This window comes from Convolutriloba macropyga, chromosome 11 (genome assembly GCF_964194025.1).
Source record: "Convolutriloba macropyga chromosome 11, txConMacr16.3, whole genome shotgun sequence".
In the NCBI taxonomy this organism is placed as follows: Eukaryota; Metazoa; Xenacoelomorpha; order Acoela; family Convolutidae; genus Convolutriloba; species Convolutriloba macropyga.
The window spans coordinates 42,565,156-42,580,302 of record NC_134478.1 but is presented as its reverse complement, the minus strand read 5'-3'; the positions used below and the strand labels follow the sequence as shown (position 1 = coordinate 42,580,302).

General features: G+C 35.1%; 2 protein-coding genes across 2 annotated transcripts in view; both read right to left on the bottom strand.

Annotated features, from left to right (window-relative positions):
* Positions 1-15,147, bottom strand: part of LOC142349136 (cysteine-rich venom protein-like) — a 319,707-nt gene that overhangs the window by 171,991 nt on the left and 132,569 nt on the right. The gene's annotated exons all lie outside the window — the stretch shown is intronic.
* The window catches only part of LOC142349697 (fibronectin-like), a 106,879-nt gene that overhangs the window by 74,302 nt on the left and 17,430 nt on the right, over positions 1-15,147 (bottom strand). Inside the window, exons 10-11 of the mRNA XM_075401427.1 lie at positions 10,200-10,357; positions 1,935-2,145 (exon numbers count right to left, since the gene is read on the bottom strand). Coding sequence (XP_075257542.1) covers positions 1,935-2,145; positions 10,200-10,357 — 369 coding nt within the window. The remainder of the gene's footprint in view (positions 1-1,934; positions 2,146-10,199; positions 10,358-15,147) is intronic.

Below are 15,147 nucleotides of genomic sequence, written 5' to 3'. Positions count from 1 at the left end.
TTGTGTTTTTCAGATTTTATTGAAAGTGGTTTTTGCCCCGCTTGTGTTTGTCGATTGTGTGCGTTGCTATATTGTTGAAAATGGAGAACACAAAAGTCGACCTTGTAGTACACGAATCTGTTATTGAGTGTGAGTGTGTGGATGAGTCTGTAGTACTAGTTCTTCGGGACCCGTTTACTAATTTGGACCACGGGTACATGGAGTTCTTTCGAGAGAACAATGTTCCCAAAACGAGACAACGTACCAAGAATTTTTATGCCAATTTAAAGAAGAGCCCGGATATTCTCTGGTTACAGCCCCAATTAAATTTGTAAATTGAGCTTTGGCAATATTTTGGATTTGCCATAGCCCCCTTTGACCTCTGAAGGTATATATATATATATATATATATATATATATATATATATATATATATATAATATATATATATATATATATATATATATGGATATAGCGGGTCATTCCCACTGCAAAACCTTACAAAAGCAGACGACCGATATAGTATTTCTGTGACAAAAGGAACGAGCGCTATGTTGCAGGGGAGGGGTGGGGGAGGAGGATATGGTGTGCAAGTGTGTGTGTGTGTGTTCTTAATAACGACTATGAGGCTTCAGAATATTTGGGTCTCCCACCATAGCCCCCCCATTATGATGGGGGGCTATAGGTTATCTGACCACTAAGCTGGGGGGGAACTCTTGGTTTTCTGAACACTAAGCTGGGGGGGGGGGCAAAACACCCGAATATTTATCCAATGTTATATATATAAAAGATATTTTCATTGAATTTAGTCCGCGGAGGTGGAGGCGGAGACGGAGGTGGAGGCGGAGACGGAAGTGGAGGCGGAGACGGAGGTGGAGGTGGAGACGGAGGTGGAAGCGGAGACGGAGTAGATCGGAGGCGGTGGCGGAGGTGCGGATTTCAATTCGGGGAATCAACTGAAGGGGAAAGAGAGAAGCATGGAGCTCAAAGAGCGCACAATACCAATTTCATTTAAACTGACACATTTAAACTCTGTTAATCTGTTCATTTCCCGTTTTAGTAAGCTGCATGTTTTTGGGATATTCATTTCTTAATTCATTTGTCAATTCAAAACCGCCTTTTGAGTAGAGCATAGCATTGAGTTGAGCATAGCATTGAGTAGAGCATAGCATTGAGTAGCGCGTATAAAAAGATTTACTTGTATCTGTCTATGCCTGAGTCATAATTTGCAGAAAGAATGCTGCAAACGGGCATCCTGTGCATATAATTACCCGCTAAAAGGCATAATGCGCATATAATTACCCGCTTAAAAGGCATAATGCGCATATAATTACCCGCTTAAAAGGCATAATGCGCAGATAATTCGCCGTACAATAATCATGCTGGGCATAAGAATAACCGAGAAAAGATTTTATTTGTCCTTTAATTTACAATGAAATGTCTAATATATGCCATGAACAGTTAACTTGGAAGAGTAAAAAACATGATGGAGTTAAAAAGATTCAGTACTGATTTACACTTGAAGCTAGGTCCGGGCAACAAAAAGTACTGAAGGTATCAACAAAAAGCCATATGGTTTACTATATCTTTTAAGAACAATTTGATCACTTGTTCACTGCTCTAAAAAGTAATTTTTAAGAGCATCTAGCATTTCAAAATCACTACGATCATTTTTGGTTTCGACTATAGTTATCACATTCCTATTATCGCCCTTAATACATTAAGTACTACTATTACGACTCATCAGCAACCCCCAAATTAATTGATAAGAAAATTTTCTGCAAGTTCTTTAAAGAGTTTAGTCTTTTTAACTTAAAATCTTTTAAATCTTAAAATTAAACTTCAATTATTTTTTTTTAATTTAAAAAATAAAATAAGTTTCTGAACTTAAATTTTTTGAGCATACTGACAAAAGTTTTTTCTTGTTATGGATGATGACGAAACTCTTTCTTTACCTTAGCAAGTCCAACTCTCTCGAATGAGAAAGACAAGGAATGATAAGAAGACTGTCGAAGATCGGGAATTTCTTTAGCTGGGAATGGATAGATGTCGATTGATTTTTCCTTCTCTCGAGTGAGCGGATTCGCTCCAAGACTGATTAGAGTTACTTTGATCAGGTAGGTCTCCCCTGGGATGATGTCGTGCACTACAAGTCTGTTGCTGAGTCTGAAATAACATCAAGGAGATAATCTGGTTAAAATGACTCGGATTTTTTTAAGAGAGTTTTCAGATCAGATGAAAACTGTTTCATAGCTATCTTTTTCCCCTTAGAAATTTTTTCTTCATTCTCTGATCAAATGAATTCATTTACGACAGCTATGGAACACAAATAAAAGATAATTCCAGAAAAAAATTAAATTGAAGAGAGGTATTAAACACAAAAAAGTTATTTTAAATGTAGTCCCAGGTTGAGGAGCCAGACGGAAAACCGGTATATCCAGACACTCCCAGAAGGAACGTGTCTATGTCCAGACAGTCCGAGACAAAAAGGCCTCGTGTCCAGAGTTTCGTGCGTTCACCAGACATTCGTGCTTTGATTTCCAAGCTTTCGTGCGTTCACCAGACTTTCGTATGTTTACCAGACTTTCGTGCATTTACCAGCATTTTGTGCCTCGACTTTTGTAACTTTTGTACCCAGATTTTGCTCGATCATGTTCAGACTTTCGTGCGTTCATGTCCAGACTATCGAGAATTCAACAGGTTTTGTGCCTCCACCCGATTACGTTTGATGTTCAGTTTTTTTGTGCGTTCGTTTTCAGAATTTCGTGCGCCAATGTCCAGACCTTTGTGAGTTCACCAGATTATAGTGCCTTCACCAGATGTCATGCGTTCATGTCCAGACTTTCGTCTGATCAACTTTGGACGTCCGTTTGTTTACCAGACTTATGTGCGTTCATGTTCAGACATCTGTGCGCTAAACAGACTTTTGAACTCTCACCAGATTTCGTGGGTTCATTTCCACAATTTCCTGCCTCCGTTTTCAGACTTTTGAACGTTTAACAGATATTTCTACATTATCGTGCCTTGAACAGATTTCATGCCTTCATGTCCAGAATTTCATATGTCTACCAGCCATTTATCCGTTCGAATCCACCCTTCCGTTTTTTAACAGACATTTGTGTTCAGGTTCAGACTTTAGTGCGTTCACCAAAATTTTGTGCATTCATGTCCGGACATTCGTGCGTTCTCCAGAACTCACGAATATTTGGACATTCGCCGGATTTCGTGGGTTCATTCCTGATTTCTTACTTCCGTTTCCAGACTTTTGTGCGTATTCCTGTCGTTTGTGCGTTTACCTGATTAGCGTGCCTGCACCAGATTTCTTGCGTTCATGAACAGACATTCGTGTGTTGAACTCCAGATTGTTGTTTGTTTTTCGAGAATTCCGTACGTCCAGCTCCACAGTTTTCTGCGTTCACCAAACTTTTGTGCTTTTTACCAGATTGACGTCTGTTCATCATTGCTCGTGCATTCATGTCCATACTCTCGTGTGTTCAAGTCCATACTATCGTGTGTTCATGTCTAGACTTCCGTGCGCTTGTCTTCAGGTTTATGTGCTTTGATGTCCAACATTTCATGCGTTCAAAACCGCAAAAAATACTACAAAGTCTACAAATAACTACTTGGAATTGACATAATATACTGAATTCGGATATATTTTAACTGGTTAGTATAGTTTTAGTAAAGTTTGCCTAAAGATACAATAAGCATTAAAATTTTTTGTGGCTAAATACGATGTACACTGGCCGGGTCTTTCCCATTATAGCCCCCCCCCCCCCGCTTAGTGGTCAGATAAACTATAGTCCCCCAATCATGGTTATTATACCATAATGGGGGGGCTATAATTTCATGGGGGGCTATAATGGGATAGACCCCACTGGCCTGTGAGTCATAAATTTGATTTTTGATTTTTTTCAACGTCAGCTACTTTCTGATCTCAATTCGATTTAAATTTTGTCGCATTTTTTCCGAGGGCGGTTTATATCCGTATTTGGCTTTTGCTCATTATTTTTAACCAAAGTGAGTCTCTTCGGCCTTCTATTTTGGAATGAAAAAATTAGTCGTTCATCTTCAAACGTATGTGCGTTCATGTTCAGACTTTCGTGCGTTCAGCTTCAGACATTCTTGCGTTAACCAGACATTTGTGCGTTCTTGTTCAGACTTTCGTGCGTTCATGAGATTTTTGTATCTTCACCAGATTGCGTGCGGTCATGTCTGCGCTTTTGTGCGCGACTTTTTTGCATTTTTCCACCTTTCCAGACTATGTAGTTTTGAACGCACGACGCACTTTCGTGAATTCATCATTGGTCTGTACATATCTGATTTCGTCTTGGACATCAGCCTGGGCTATTCTTTGCAGTAAACGCGATCTTAAATTAAGTTATTTTTGCCATACTTTAAAATAAAACAGCTGTAACAGAACTGCAGTAAAAAATTTTCTATTTTTCTTTATTTTTCGCTTTAAGCTACATAGCGCTTAAATTTTTTGGTCTGACTAAAGGAAAATAGTTTAATTTTTATAAATAAAACTTTTCCTGAATAGTGTAGTTTAGATGCTCACGAATCCACATAAAAATTTCACAGATCATCACCAGAGATAACTCCACCAAATTTTGTATTAATGGGACTTATTAACACTGCGAGTTGACACCTGACTTAAGGGACTGTACATCTAGCATACAAGTTGTATTCACGGCGTGAGGCCAGCTGGTGTAACTTTATGAACTCTCACCTGCGTCCTGGATAAATGTTTTTGACCTTTTTCGCCTTCGATTTTTACAGTCCTCAAAAATAAGATTTTTTAGCATGCACTTTTTTACTCAGTGCTTTCTTTTTTCACTGCGGCGTCAAAACAAATTCAGATGTTATCTGAATTAAACTATCATCAAAATGTATAAAAAGTTATCCGGTCCATCATAGGCAGACTAACAGAGCTGCTCTGCAGAACTTGTGAATAGAATTTGTTTCCACCAAACTGAACTTGGATTTATATGCGTCAATGGCTAATTAAGCTCAAAATATTTGATCAGTTAAAAGCTGAGAACATCTCACTGTGTGTGAAAATATTTTCTCATACGAATGTTGGGTCAATAATTGGTAAATATGGACACTTTATGGGTGAAGCTAAAATTGAAGTTCTCTCTAAATACAAGGAAACGACAAAAATCTTCTAGCCAAATTTGATGTCTGTTTCGACCAAATCTTCTAGCCTGTTTTTTAATGGTCACGAAGCGAAGTGGAGCAAAGTCCACATTGACGATAGCGTTACGTTTTTTCTCGTTTTTAAAAATTATTTCTAAAGTTCCTACTTTACCTTGTGGGAGGACCAAACCACTTGTGGTCAACTGAAGGGCAGCGAAAAAAAATAACAAACTTTCCAGCGTCGTTCAAATTGCCTTCAAATTATGTACATATCATTTTTTGTAAAGATAGGTCACAGACCAAAGATCGGAAAACTTTTTCTCAAAAGAAAAAGGTGAAACTTATTTTTGGTGCAAAACATTGATACTAGTCACTCATCTAGATGAAAACTGAAACAAGCTAAAAAAAGCAAAGATTGCATCTTTCTGGCGAGATAAATTCAATTTTTTTCAAACAAAACGGCGAAGCTATAGGGGTCCAAATTTTCATAATAGCATTATTTTCCCATATTATAAAGCACTTTATCATTTTCCCGTCAAGCTGCTTTGTTGAGAAGTTTTTTTGATTATTAATTTTCTGCCAAGCGCGAAAAAATATATGCAAAACGTTAAAAGGTTGAGAGAGAACAAGTTAATGCAAATTTTGCATAAAATAAGCTTAAAAGAGCTTGAAAAGAATCTCCGCTTGTTGCACGTATGCTTGGTTAAAGAGATGAAGGCTTGAGGAGCAAGTAAAAACAAGAGAGTTGGTTATGTAATAATGATAAATTCGTTTGAGAATGTTATTTTCTATACATCACGTACGTCAATTAGGCTGCAAGCCTGTTTTCAGATGCCGTAAAATGCCCCAAATTGAGATGGCCCGATTCGAGAACTTAAGACCAGTGGGTGTAATGTTTGGCACATTACGCTTAAAAAGACTTTTTTGCGTTTTTTGCGTTTATCTGACGTTTGTCCGTTTACCAGAATATAGTGCCTCCACCATATTTTGTTCGTTCATGAAAACACCTTCGTGTGTTGAACTCCAGGTTGTTGTTTGATTTTTATAGAATTCCGTGCGTCCGGATCCACATTCTTCTGCGTTCACCAAAATTTTGTGCTTTTACCAGATTGCTACTGTTCACTATTGCTCGTGCGTTCATGTCCAGGCTCTCGTGTGTCCAAGTCCATACTATCGCGTGTTCATGTCCTGATTTTTGTGCGCTTATCTTTAGATTTTCATTTGATCAGTTAAAAGCTGAGAACATCTCACTGTTTGTGAATATATTTTCTCATACTAATCTGCGTCAATAATTGGTAAATTTGGACACTTTTTGGGTCGAGCTTAAATTGAAGTTTTCTCCAAATACAAGGAAACGCCTAAAATCTTCCTGCCAATTTTGTGCCATCACTTTCCGTAGACAATTTTGGTTGAACTTTATTCATAATTCTAGAACTCGAATAGGGCTGCTCAGTTGACTCATGTGCATTGAACCTCTTCAGTTTCATTGTTCTGGGAGCTTTGTAACTGTACTACTTTTACTTTTTGAAATCAAGCAAAAATTTAGAAAATAAATCGAGCGCCTGTTTTTTAATGGTCACGAAGCGAAGTGGAGCAAAGTCCACATTGACGATAGCGTAACGTTTTTTCTCGTTTTTAAAAATTATTTCTAAAGTTCCTACTTTACTTTGTGGGAGGACCAAACCACTTGTGGTCAAGTGAAGGGCAGCGAAAAAGAAAAAAAAAACAAAATTTCCAGCGTCATTCAAATTGCCTTCAAATTATGTACATATCAGTTTTTGTAAAGATAGGTCACAGACCAAAGATTGGAAAACTTTTTCTCAAAAGAAAAAAGTGAAACTTATTTTGGTGCAAAACACTGATACTAGTATACTCATCTAGATGAAAACTGAAGAAAGCTAAAAAATAGCAAAGATTGCTTCTTTCTGACGAGAAAAATTCAATTTTTAAAATCAAAAACGCTCTAGGGTTCCAAAATTGTATGGTAGCATTGTTCTCCAATCTTATAATGCACTTTATCATTTTCCCGTCAAGCTGTTTTGCTGAGAAGTTTTGTTGATTATCAATTTTCTGCCATGTGCGAGATGATATATGCAAAACGTTAAAAGGTTGAGAGAGAACAAGTTAATGCAAATTTTGCATAAGATAAGCTTAAAAGAGCTTGAAAAGAATCTCCGCTTGTTGCACGTATGCTTGGTTAAAGAGATGAAGGTATGAGGAGCAAGTAAAAACAAGAGAGTTGGTTATGTAATAATAATAAAATTGTTTGCGAATGTTATTTTCTATACATCACTTATGTCAATTAGGATGGAAGCCTGTTTTCAGACGCCGTACAATGCCCCTCGAGAACTTAAGACCAGTTGGTGTAATGTTTAGAACCTTTCGCTTAGAAAGAGAGATGCTGGTTAGAATCCAGTACTGGTTCATTCTCACTGTAGATGCACCTGATTAAAATCACTAACGCGTTGTGGGCCCCGACCCTAGTGTCTCAGCTTAACTGCAAAAGACAGACAAGTTAGTTAATATCTGTGAAAAGGTGATGTGCCTTTAAAAGAGGAGTGCTAGAAGTTTCAAAGAGAACAATTGAATGAAAATTGCGCTTCAGACAAGTTTGACATCTTTTTTGACAAGAAGATCTTTTTGTTTATTGTATACTTAGCTAGAGAGATGAAGCCTTGAGGAACTAGTAAGAACGCGAGAATGGGTCACAATAGATGATCAACTTCGAAAGTTTCAGAACAGTTGGTCTAATGGTGATCACACTAGGCTTTAAAAAATGCTGGTTTGAATCCAGTGCTATTCCATTTTCTCCGTAGTTGCGCTTTTCTCGACTTACTAATAAAAAACTTGAAACCAAAAAAAGGCAATTTTTAAAAATATTTTGGTTGACTTTTCTCCTGCCAAACAAGCATTTTTGTTATCCTGTCTATCTTCCTGCTGATTTTGTTCAGCTCGCTGGACAAATGCCGTTTTTGAAAATTTTTGAAAAAGTTCTTTCGTAGAAGCTCTTCGGATGCGTGTAAAAAGCTATCTATCTAGTTGTATCAATGCTGGCATTTTGACGAATTTGAACTTAAGAGTTTTCCAGGACCAAAATACATTAAACGTGCAAACACTTTCTTATATCCTTTCAGGATTCATCCAGACATGTAAACATCTTGTTATAAACGTCACTTTGATTGGAGAGTATGAACAATCAGTTTTTCAAACATTTTTGTTTTCAACAACTGTGTTAATTTTTGATAATTAGTTAATGGAATACACTAAAGAAGAGTCTTGCTTGGAGTGAAAATGCCAATAAAAGACCTTTACTTTTGGCAGATAACTCAGGAATTATTATGGCATGGAATACGTTCATCTATTTGTCCATAGTGTTTTTTCGTTCCTTTTTATTGACTAAAAATGTCAGGAAAAGAGGTGCCTGGAAGGCTTTTTATCGAACGACAGAGTTGCTTGAAATTTTATCAAAATAATAAACCTTTTCATTTGAAGAGTCTTTTCAGCATTTAACTTCAAATCGAGTAAAACCCCGAGCCAGATCGATTGGTTTTCTTATTCTTTGTTGATTCTCACAAAATTGTTGTCGAAATGGTTATTTACTATTAGCTTGAACTACATATGGCTGTATAGCTTGTAGGAGGATCGAAAGACCAACGTCCATTTTGAAACTATGCATTCTCGTGTAAGCTTTGGTGATGATCCTGTCGAGTCTTAAAGTATCACCAACGAGAATTTTCTCGGCATTTAGGATAGGAAAGTTGATAGCGTAAGTGGTCTCAGAGAAGAATTGGTCGGCAAAATTAGTGGAGAATGTTTAGTGGCGAAGAGTTATAACTTTAGCATTGGAATACTTTTTTGTCACCACATTCCCCCTCCTGTATCGCTAAAACAACCCCCCATTATAGATGTTATTATTTATAAAGATATATAATGGAGGGGTTGTTCTAGCAAAATAGGAGTTGATCGTGACAAAAAAGTACTTCAACGCTAAAGTTATATTTCTTACAAAAATCAGACAGTAACTTTGCTGACCAATTCTTCTATCCCACTATTTTTGCTACTAACTTACTTATCATAAATTCCGAGAGAATTCTGTTTGGTGATATTGCGAGATTCGACAGGTTTTTTGACTAACACTTACACAAAGATGCAGAGTTACAAAAAGGGCGCTGGTCTTTCGATCATCTTACAAGGTATACAACCATTTGTAGTTCCAGCTAATACTAAATAACCATTTCAACAAGAATTTTGTGAAAATGAACAAAAAATAAGATAACCACTTTTATTCACATTTAGCGATACAGGTTGTTTTAGTGACAGAAGTCGTGATTTTGATGGAAAAAAGTATTTCAACGCTAAAATTACCCTGGTCGAGAAAAAAATGGAAAAAAAACGGTGAAAAGTGGGTTTTTTCACTGCAAATTTCGTTTATAATTTTGCGGTGAAATGCGATGAATGCGGTGAAATTATGTAAGTTCACCGCTGGAGTAAGCGGTGAACTTACAAAAGTTCACCGCATTTCACTGCTTACTACAAGTTACCGTCCTTGCACGGATGTATGACTATTCGTGGGTAATTTTTTCATGCGCCTTTTAATAAATTTATCATAACTTCGTTGAAGCAAAGACAATTCGAAGCGTTTTCTAAGCGATGAATTTATATTATTTCACCACTAAGTTAAGCGGTGACTTTATATAATTTCATCGCAGTCACCGCTTACCTTACATAATTTGGACATTTTTTTCAAAGCGGTGAATTGTAATTTCAACGATACCAGGCGACAAAGTTTTTTCCAGCGCATTCACAGCCTGGTTTATGTAATTTCACCGCATTCACCGCTTATCTTACAAAATTTTCCGCATTCACCGCTTATCTTACATATTTTTGCATTGAATGGCGGTGACACCTCGACCCGGGTAAAATTCATACGGAAATTAGCCCTGATTTCATCCCATTTTTTTGCAGAACACTTCCTTTAAATACAGCAAGATTTTTGTCTTGAACGTATTTCTACAAATTTTTTAACCCCAATTCTGTCGTTTTTTCTGCCAAACCTCGAAATGGTAAGTGTCACTCACCCGTATTCGAATGTAGTGACATTTGAGTGGCCATCGATCTGTCCCTCGTATTCAATGATGATCTCAGATCCTACGCCTGCCTCCACTTGAGATTCTATTGTCAAAGTAGTGGTACCCGCAATCAAGTCCAATGTCAGAAAGATGCCAGGATACATTGCCTGAACAAAATAGTTTCACAATAATTGTTGGGTTGAAAATTCTCCTTTTTCAAATAAAATTCCACAAATGAAAAATGAAAGCAACTGAAGATAGACATGCTGTTTCCGACGAGTACCCTAGGATAACACATTATTAAATTACACTAATATGATCATGTTTGAAAAAAGGAACTATAAAATAATATGTAATTACCTTTGATTATACAAGTTTGTTTGAAATTTAAACGGAGAATTTTTCGTATAAAAAGGTATTTATTTAAAAACTGAACAAGAAAACTGGCTCTTACTCTCTCGATTTTCAATTGAGTTTCGAGTCAACAAAACCAAAAAAATTTATAGGACTCGGGGATCAAAAAGTTAAACAGACGATAAATTTTTATAAAAAGAGAAAAACATTCAACTCCCTTTTACTTAGGAACTATATTGAATTATTGGCAAACGATTATAGCTTTATAAATAGTGTTTTCAGTTTAATTTGCCAAAAGCCTTGTACCGATTGGAACAAAAATTGTACAACTTATGCGAAAAAAACTAAAGAAAACAAATTTTCTAGAGGAAAAGAACAAAACAATAAATAAAAAAGTCGAAACAGTTGGGTAGCTCTGTGGTGGTTCTCTGGCCTCTCTGACAAACTGCTTACGCAAATTTTGGAGTCTGTTTGCTTAAACGACAAAAAAATGGGCAGAATCTTACAATTTTTTTATTTAAAAAGAAAAGGACCGAAATTTCTTTATTGTTTATTTGATTATTTCGATTGAAAGATCGCCTAAATCACCAAACAAGGTACATTTGAGACGACAACAACAGAAAACAATGTGAGAAAGAAGGTATTTTTATTTTGACTGATGCAATTGCTTCAACTGATTTAGAATATTTGCGACCCCTTTCCTTGCAATTGACTACTCCAGTTTTCCTCCAATTTCGTCGAAAAAACGTAAAAAAAATCATCACTACATTTTCATTTTGCATAAAAATTAAAGAAATCAAAATCAGGAAACATTTTTAGAAAAGGAGAAAGTCATATTTTTCTTGTTTACCTTTTGCGCAAAATAATTTTATTCCCCAGGAAACTTCATCATTGATATCCTACAAAATTTTGTGTGAGAAAACTCTGATTTAAAATAATTTGTTCTCTGAATAGTCCGAAACAAAACAGCAGTAAAAGAAAGACTTTAGAAAAGAGCAAACAATGTTTCCTTTTTCAAATCCTTCATATAGACTCCCACTGATTTTGTTTTTTTTCCACAACTACTCTCAATATTAAAATTCCTCTATTTTTTGGTTTTTTTTTTACAGATGGCTTTGATGTTTTCACCAAAATTATTCGAAGGAAAATTTAAGGTATTTCATAAAAGATGGAAAAGTTTTCTGTAATTTGCTGCATTATACTGGCCAAAATAGGTCCAGCAGTTAATTAAGTGTTCAGAAAGGCTGTGGTTAACCACAATTATCCTGAATTGGCAATTTATAACAAGAAGAGCAGTAAAAAAGTTTTAATTCTGGGAAGAAAACATGCCTGAGTAGAAAACAAACAGCGAAGACAATTTGTTGTTCCAATAATGGAAGCGTTCTCTCAAATGAGGCTTGATTGATTTCAAAACGTAATGGTCTCAGTAGAATCAAAAATCAATGAATCAAAACGTAAACTTTTTTTTGCGCGAGGCAAACAAAAGAACGTTCAGTTTTTAGGTACAGAAAAATGTTTTAAAGCCATTTTTTGACAATACTTCTTCAATTTTCCTCGTAAATATTGAACAGAAAGTTTTTTGTTTCATTTGCTTTGGGCAAACTTGTTGATTGCTTTGGGCAAACTTGTCAAATAAACAACAAATGAATAGAAAAAAAAACAATTTTCTCAACCAAAATGACAACACTTGACATAAAAAACTCTATTTTCTAATGATTGTTTGACATTCGATGACACTTTTATAGAAAAAAATTCATCTTGTCCTACTATTGGATAGATAATTCGAAGCAGGGCACTTTCTAATGGAGATTAATTTTAAACGATAAAAAAATCAGCCTTTCGTAATCAAACTGATTGTTCACTTTCATTTTGCAAATTACTATATCTTTGTTTGTTAAAGCTAAAATTTCGTTGCGACTGGTTGCTCTGGCTAAAGTTCAATTTTTTGAGGATCTGCTTCAGATTTCAACATAATTGAAGGCGTGCAATATAATATTTGTTAAAACCTTAATGAATTGAGGTTTGTTTCTTTTTTTCAGTTTTCATTGTAACGAAATTTTAAACAAGGTTTTTCCAAAATATTGATAAAAGAGTGTTGCAAAAATAATTTTGGACAGAGCTTTTCTTTTCAGAAAAATGTTCATGAACTTGAGACGTATGTTGGAACCATTCGTGCTACGCACAGCCTCGTACGTGCAGCCGTGTTCTTATTGAAAAAAGTTAGACAAGATTAAAAAAATTGGCAGATATTTATATATATATATATATAGCGGTTGAATTTTTAGCGGCAAAAACTATCCAGCCAAATTCATAGAAATTTCAATCCGATCCTGATAAGAGTTAGTAAGACTTAGTGCAAAAAAATGATATTAATGTTTTTAACCGTTAAAGTGAAAAAATTGCGGCTATGAAAGCATGTTTTGTTCAATCAAAAACATTTTTTATTAGTTTATTAAAACAGATGGAGGAGAACGCTGAAAATTTTGCAGCTCAAGTGAAGGCCATAAAAAACAAATAAAACCTCTCTCTGAGTAGTATTATACTTTCATCTTAATTTTTCTCATTTTTGCCAAAGTTCTTTTTGTTCCGACGTTGATGGTGGAATGAACTATATACCCAAATGGTATTTTTGTTCAGCCAATTTCGAGCGATAGGTATATTCATCGTAGAGAGTTGTGAGTGGTATCATTGAAAACCCCGTCCAGCGTAAAAGATAGAACTAAAAAGATTTTGTTTAAGTTTCGTTTTCTAGTGCGAGTTATTGTGTTTTAAGTTTTTTGAACATTAGACCAATTTGCGTTTTTATTATTCAAGTTTTCCGGAATTTTCGCCTAAAATTTTGTCAATTTTGCATATGGATTAAATTCGCCGGATGTACACACCCAAAAACAACTAAAGCAATCTTTTTAAACTACAAAGGGAGCTATCCCTACGTCTACTTTCTAGTCAGAAATTAAAATTCCGTTTTTTGCTCAGTTTACGCTATGATTATAAAAAAACGCAGCACTTGGTTTTGATCTTTTAACTAAAAAATTATTTGTATCTATAACATTGGAAGCAATAGAGTGCTCTCAAATTACAAAGATCAGAAGCATGGCTGCTTTTGTTCCAATCTTCTACTGTTACAATCCAAAAATAATCGGATAGTACTCAGCGGGTCTTTTTTAAGAAAATAATTTGATCTTTTTCTTTTTTACTTAAATTTTACTTAAAGAGAGAACAATTCAAATCGATACACACTGTAGATAAGTCCATATCAGTTCCTAAGCATTTCCAAACTAACGTATCTAGTTTCTTTGCTCTAAAGATTATGGTCGTTTTGACTTTTCAAAATGTTTGATTTTTAAATAAACAATGGCTTATTAAAATTTGCCACAGTATTTCTCTCAATTTGGTCAAATTGTAGCTTAGTGTCAGCAATGAAAGAATGCTTTTTCCTCCTTTTGTTTCTATTGAATCAAAATTTAATCTTTTTGCGGTTTTTTGCGTTCGGTTATGGTTTCCTGGCTTCGATTCTACTAAATTTCACATTCTTATCCCAGTATCACATTATCGACTTTCAATTCACACATTACTTTTTTAGCGTTCAAGATCAGGCACAATTGAACATATAAAGTTCATTAAAGGCAATGATTGTGGTTTTATTGCCTACATCGCTTTCTCGAGGAATTTAATTGACTTTCTATACATCGTTTCAACTATTGTTTTTACTTTGTTTTTTTTAGTTGTATGAAATCTTCTGGATAATGATATGTTTCAATGGTTCCATTACTTTGAAAACAATTGTTTTCAAAAACAAAAAAATTTACCTTTGCATTTTTGTTCTTTGATGTCTATTTGTTAACTAGTCTTATCAATTACAGTTCACATATTATTTTATTGTGGTCTGTGCAGATGTGCAAAATCAAATGTTGTAAAAGAATTCGTTATAAATTTACTGGCTTCGACACAGGTTATTTGCCATTAAGTAAACCAATTTTTGATTTAAATCTATATTTGACGTTTTTTTATAGACGTAAGTCATACTCTGAATAATTACAGGCCTCAAACGCTTCCATTGAATGTTTCCACGAACCTATTTAATTGTTAAATTTGGTCGCTAGTTGCTTTCATGACTTTGAAGTTAGTCGTTTTCGAGAAATTCGAATATATATATTTTATTTTGCTTTTTTCTCCTTTTTTTTCCCACTTGTTACTTATTCTCAATAATGAGAGGTCGCTAATCACAATATTGCGTTCAAAGAAAACTCAATTGATCACATTTTGATGGGCAAAATATGGCTTAACTGCTTCGACAGCGTTTTCTTGCAAGTTTTAATTAAAATTTGGTTTTTTATCTCTATTTGTCGATCTTTTTGTAGCCGCAAAAAAAAGAAAATAGTGACAGGTCTTAATGCCCTCCTATAGAGTTGTTTGTGATTATAATTATGTCCGATAATTTCAATTTTTCTCTATTGGTTTTCAATACTTTGAAATTAATTGCTTTTAAAGATAAATTTTCACCGAGCAGTATTGTGGATTGGTCCCATATCTTTTTCCGTGAACTATAAGTTTTTTGTTTGGTTTGAGTTTTATCTGACTCTATTTCGACCTTGTTAAGTTT